Source organism: Octodon degus, unplaced genomic scaffold, assembly GCF_000260255.1.
Source record: "Octodon degus isolate 3935 unplaced genomic scaffold, OctDeg1.0 scaffold00005, whole genome shotgun sequence".
NCBI lineage: Eukaryota > Metazoa > Chordata > Mammalia > Rodentia > Octodontidae > Octodon > Octodon degus.
Genome location: NW_004524581.1, coordinates 4,008,692 through 4,015,397, shown reverse-complemented (window position 1 = coordinate 4,015,397; position 6,706 = coordinate 4,008,692). Strand labels below are relative to the sequence as shown.

Sequence of the window (6,706 nt, the reverse complement as noted above, 5' to 3'; positions counted from 1 at the left end):
GGTGGAAGGATGCTGGCTCATGTTGCCTTAAGGGCGGGTTTGGTAAGGCATTTGGAACTGGGGATCAAATAGCGGGCCCCTGCACTGGGTTTGCCCGTGCAGGCGCTTAAACAACTGAGCTAAACTGTAAGCCCCCTTAAGTTCACAATTCTTCATTATGTACTTAATCATAGAATTCTTTCTAAATTGTTCCAAATTTTTATCAAACAATTGTATTCAAACTATGTAGTTCAGGCTAGCATTATGAGTTAAATTTGTCAGATTGAAATTAATATTTATTTATTTTTGTCTTTTTGAGACAGGGATTTTGCTATATAGTTCAGGCTAGCCTTGAACTCACAGCAATCCTCCTGCCTTAACCTCCAAAAATCCAGGGTTAAAGGCATGGTAGAATCACCTTTACTCATTTCCTGTTATTCTTTGTGATTTTTAAGTGTATGCGTGGACATATATACATACACACAGGTAATATGAATGTACAGATGTGTATGTATGTTGTACATGTGCATATATGAACAGGCTTATAATATGTGTCTTAGCATTTTTGATTCCCATTGGATATCCCAAACTGGTGTCAAATCCAGTTAGATTATATATTTGAAAACAATTATTTAAGATGGAATGCTTTTGTTTATCTTTTGTGCAGATTTTATGTATCACTGTATTTGTATATGCATTTAGTTTGTGCGTTCATTTCTTGTTTTGTGCCTGCATGTCAGAATTTATTTTACCCTTCCAAAGCAATGTCTATATCAATGAAGTTATTTTACTTTTGAGATATACAAAATATGTATTTCAGGGTAAAATAAATAATTCTTTTGTCACAATAGGAAACAATGGTAATTCCATAAATAATGACTGACACTACTAATACTCTTTGAATCATCATCTTACAGCAAATAATTACTACATAATACCTTCAGTCTCTCTAGGAAAATTAAGCCAAAACATTATCTGTCTACTTGTATCCTGATCCATGAGACTTCTGCACACATAAGTCTCAAGTGGTTAGTGGTCTTGCAAAGACGAAAATGTTGATCAAGCTTGACAGTGAAATTTATGCATTATATAATTTAAATATATTTATGAGATTAAGATTATATATCATAAGGGTGGGCCTGATAGCTCAGAGGACTAAAGTGCCTGCTTAGGCAGAGTGCAGGGGCCAGGATTCGATCCCTGGTGTGCTGTGCTGACCCCACCTGTGGGGCGCTTTGAGCGGGCAATTGAGATTGGGTGTGGTGGTGCGCGCCGGTGATCTCAGCGCTTGGGAGGCTGAAAACAGGAGGATCACTACAAGTCCAGTCTGTGTAGTGAACCCCTGTAGATGCTATCCTAAATACATTAAAAAAAAAGATTATGTATCAGGATGCAATTTGACAAAGGAAGAATTTGAATTTTCAATACTGTCATATTTCATTATTCCTTATTCCCCTAATATTTCTGTTTGATACAGGTATCCGACTTACCTAGGCTGGGCTGCAGTTTGCATTTCTCTTGTCTCGGCATCCCACATTGTCTTACAAACATGTACCCTCATGTCTGGATTTCGTAAAACTTTTGACTTTCTTGGATTTGTTGCATATTAAAGCAACAAAACCTTTCATCTTATACATTGTCATTCAAAACTAGGTTCGTTTGTGTTAACGTGAATCCATTAAAATTTGATATTAATATCGCATGACAGTATCACAAAATATTTTTAAAAGATATGATAAAGTTTTTAAAGCACTCATATCACAACTGAAAATAATGTTATCCTTACAAAACAACCTGAAGATTGAAATTCAAATAATAATTTATTGAATTTCTTTCAAAAATTTCATTCCAAAGGGCTTGCCAAGATAGGTACTCATATCATCTATGTATGTTATAATTTGACCTAAAAAGGTTACTTTTTTAAGTATATGTGAATGACAGGAGTTCTTTTTTAATTAAGTTACATATGCAAATCAAATTAGAATGAGTTATAATATGACACGCGTAGTGCTAATGTTATGTGTTAGATCAGCTCCTTTACATTCATCAGTAACCTGAGTTTCTCTGAGATATTATTCCATTCTCAAGCTAGGCATTACAAATGTATTGTATCTCTTGTTATTTAATATGAAGGACTGTTCATAGAATATCAATATGTGTATTATCTTCATATGAGAAATATTGGACAAAGTTTAAGGATTTTCAAATAATTGCTAAACTGTGAAAATGCTATTTATTTTGGAACCGTATTACACTACTATTGTTTGCATACATACTTGCTTACAACTCAATAGTAGGCGCAACATTTTGTTATCATAATACCTGACACATGAAAATGCTGGAAGCCATGCGGCAAGTGAACGAATGAATGTGTCAAACAATTTTCCTAGCAGAGGCTATAGTTGAGTGGAAGAAAAGAAGCAGAGAAGAATAAGGTATAAAGTAGAAAATGATGGAAGAATTTGAAAAACAAGAAGGAAGTAGTTTGTAAAGAAATCAAAGAGCAAAACTCACTGGGCTGTGTTACTGACTACTAAGATTATGAGTAAACTATGCACATGAGACAGAGCTGTTTCTTACATACTCAGAGATTACAAAAAGTACAAAATAAATGCTTGATGATTTGGTAAAATTAAGGAAAAACACTTAAAATGGTAGACATTCGTGTTCCAGCTCTTGTTGGTTGAAATCATGTGCTAGCATTTGATCATCTCTAAATTGATAAATTTCAGCACAAGTAATTCTGAAGTATAATCAAATAATTAGAATCTTTATGAATGTGGTTCAAGATGTATTATTTTCATGAGTAAATAACTTTTAAAATTCAACTAGTATAGGGGGGCCAGGGAGATGGCTCAGTTGAATAAGCACTTGCCTGGTAAGCGCAAGGGCCTGAGTTCAATCCCCAGTTCAACAAAAAAAAACAAAAAAACAAAACAAAACAAAAAAATCAGCTAGTATATTTGATTAAACAAAATAACACACTTTTTATCCACATCCTTCCCTGGCCTCTTGATGCTAAAAAAGAGAGGCACATGAGGTGACTGAAAGATTCACAGTGCAAAGCACTCAACTTCTACATTTCAATGTCAGGATAACTTTATTATAAGGGAATGCTGGAAGCAATTATTTATTCTATCAGTCTCTTTATTGTTCTGGGGTAAATGTACCATATGGACTTAACTTAAAATTGCATACAGAGAAGCTACCACAGAATGAGATGTGATTTATAAATAACTTTCTTTAGTTACATGATTTTCATTCAAATCATTTATCTCAAAATCATTTGTATTAGACATGATTACACTGGAAAATGCACACATTCAAGCACGTTGGGATGCATTTAAAGTGTACCCCATTTTTAGCATAATAGTGAATATTTCAACTCTTTGTTTTGCATTGAAATTTTTTAAATGTAAGCTTCTTTTCCCTCTAAATTAACCATACCAATTTGCTTTTATCCCTTAATAGTGGACTGCTAGGCTTTATTGCAACACATTTTGCATCATTTTATGAACATTATTAAAGATGTTATAATTCACCAAGACACATTATTTCTGTGTGTCATTCCATTTTCTCCTTTTCCTAGTCTTCCTAATCCTCCACTCTCTCAATGTCCCTCAGTGGTTTGCCGAATGCTTTTCTTTCCCCCTGCACGGCCACTCAGCCACCTTATTGTCTGTCTTTATTCTTTCTCTGAACTTCAAAGAATAGCTTATTATTAACCAATCCAACTATGAAGATTTTCAAATGTCAATTAACTTAGTCTTGAATTTTTAAATCATTTTTCCCTAAACATATATTATTTTTCTAGTCTATTTTAACAGGTATATGGGCTAAAATCCTACATATAATCCTATTTCAGGGAAACGATCTGAAATATTTTAATTAAAATAAATACTATGTTTCTCTTCTCTTTGGAGAACCTTTAGAGTATCATAAAAAGAAAGAGCAGGCATAATATTTATAGGTAATGAATAATACATAAGCAATTTTACTTCTTTTTACATTTTAAGTTAAAACACAATAGCAATATACATATATGTTGTTTATTACTACCAATAAATTCATTGCAAAATTATATAGCTAAAATGCTAGTTCCAATTTCCTTTTCTTGCTTTTATTTCTTTTCTCTTGAATCCAATGAAGTAGGGAAAACATAAATATTAAGTAACAAGAATATATTCATGTGAGTTATTTTATACTCTTTCCTTCTTATTCTTTCACTTCTTCCCATTAGCTTTTCAGCATTCTGTATTCCACATTATAGATCATTATCTTTGGACAATTTGTGCATGCATAACTGTCTACTCAACTCAATTTTTTTCTTTTGGAATATCAATATATATTATTAATTTAAAATGACAAAGAGCTGCATTATTTCTTTAACATTATCAGTCATATTTGTTTTTCACTTATTCCCTAAGATGAAAGACCCAGAACTTCACCTTTTTCTGAATGATTACACATCAGTCTTCACCGTGACCCAGACGGGTATTACTCGCTACCTCACCCTGCTTCAACCAGTTGACAGAGAAGAGCAGCAATTTTACACCTTTTCGGTAAAAGGATTTCATATATACATGTGTCTGTAGGAATGTGTCCAAGAAAGATGTCTGATTAAAACTGTTGAGGTCAGTGTTTTGAAGTGAAAAACCTAACATCCAGGAAAGACCAGAGAAATACATTCATATGCCATATATGTAAATAAAAAATATTCCATTTACTTCCAAGTTCTTGAAGAAAATACAAGATAAAGATGAAGAATGGGCTGAGTCAAAGGTACAATTTATAGGATTTTTCTCAAGGGTTATTTCTGGAGATACTTTCCCAGCAGAAGAACGGTATTTCTGGAAAATCTTAAAACTTAAACATGTAGGGCCTGGGGAGATCACTCGGTAGAATAAGCTCTTGCCTGGCAAGCGCAGTCCTGAGTTCAATCCCAGGTACCAGGAACAAAACAAAACACTTAAACATGTATTAAAATTCAGAAATCACTTGAACAAGGGTGGATATGACATCAGTTTAATTTGTCAGGCTGTTCTATACTATTAATGATATAATTAAGATATCACTACGAACACACAGCGTCAGACCCTTTAAAGTTCCATGGTGTGATTTACTAGAATGTTATTTGTCGTATCCAGAGCTCCTACTTCCTTGAGCCATGTATGCATGGGGACAATAGAAAGTAACTGTTGAATACAAAATAAGGCAGAAAATAGTTTCCAATTAATATTCTAAACATTAAATTGTAGTTGGGTTAGGAATCAGCAGTATTTAAAAAAAAATCAGCCAAGGTCTGGGGAGATGGCTCAGTAGAACAAGTGCTTCCCTGGCAAATGCAAGGGCCTGAGTTCAATCCCCGGTTATGAAAAAATAAATAAATAAATAATAATGATAATGATAATTAAATAAATAAGCCACTTGGTTGGATCATTTGAAGCCCTTCGGCATATCTCCTTTCTTACAGTATGCTGGGAATTTTAATGAATTAAAACAAAAAAAAGAACCCTCAGTAATTTCTTCTACGCACACTGAAACAGTTTTGAGTATTTGTAATATCACACTTTATTACTTCCTTTTATCAACCAAACACCTTCGTACTCTTTTACACTTGTAAATCACATATAAAAACTCATTAAATTGTGGGCGGAGAATCAGTGCTGCTTATATTTGCATGACTTCTCTGCTAAGTATTTTTTTGTTGTTGTTGTTGTTGTTGTTTTTCCAAAGATAACAGCATTTGATGGTGTACAGGAAAGTCGGCCCGTCGTCGTCAATATCCGGGTGCTGGATGCAAATGACAACACCCCCACCTTCCCAGCAATTTCCTATGACATCTACGTGTACACAGACATGAGGCCGGGTGACAGCGTCATTCAGGTAACTGCCCCCAGACGGGAAGTTACAGGAAAAGCAGATACTTCCCTGGGCATGGCACGAGGCATCGCGGGAGAATTTGATTAAGGAGTGAAAATGATTCACAAGCTTACTTTTAATTTTTATTTTAATAGTACACGATGGAGTATGCAGTGTTTACGTGCCCTGTGGGCTGCTGGCGCATGTGCACCGCAGTCTTGATTCCTTTTCGCACCTCCCTTCCCTTTCTCCCTCGCCCTTCCTCCCATCCCTTGAGCCCGTTTCATGTACGTGTGTTTCAGTATGCACTGCCTTCTCTGCAGGGGTCGGTGCGCATAGGTGGCACAGCTCCACTCCTGCTCCCCTTCCCTCTCCTCTGCCCTTTCCCAGCTTCTTCATCTCTTGAACCCGGCCCCTGCAGAAAGTTCTGCCTCCCTGCTTCCTCTCTTCTGTCTTTTTATTTTGCTCTGCGTTTGTCAGATCCATCTCTTTAGACATCTCCTAAACGATGAAGACACTATGTACAGTGGTCCATGTATAACCACGTTCATGGCAGGACACTTCATGATAACCAGATCCTGGAAGCCACTTCTATCTCTGTAAGCAGATGGAAAGGTAAAGAAAATGTGGCACTTCCACACAATGCAGTACTACTTGGCCATGAAAAAGATACTTGAGTCATTCTCAGAAAGTGGATGGGCCTTCCCACCATAATGTTAAGTGAAATTAATAAAAATGTAAGACATTATTCAGCATAATTTAGTTTTGGAAATTTTAAGTAGACATACACTTTTCAAATAACATAGACTTTAAAGTACAAATAAATAGTTATTAAATGGAAACAGAGCACCTGCCTGGCAGGCAC

General features: G+C 35.2%; 1 protein-coding gene across 1 annotated transcript in view; it reads left to right on the top strand.

The window, feature by feature from the left end:
• Pcdh15 (protocadherin related 15) overlaps positions 1–6,706 on the top strand; it is a 689,792-nt gene that overhangs the window by 329,928 nt on the left and 353,158 nt on the right. The window contains exons 10-11 of the mRNA XM_023723273.1: positions 4,407–4,541; positions 5,716–5,865. Coding sequence (XP_023579041.1) covers positions 4,407–4,541; positions 5,716–5,865 — 285 coding nt within the window. The remainder of the gene's footprint in view (positions 1–4,406; positions 4,542–5,715; positions 5,866–6,706) is intronic.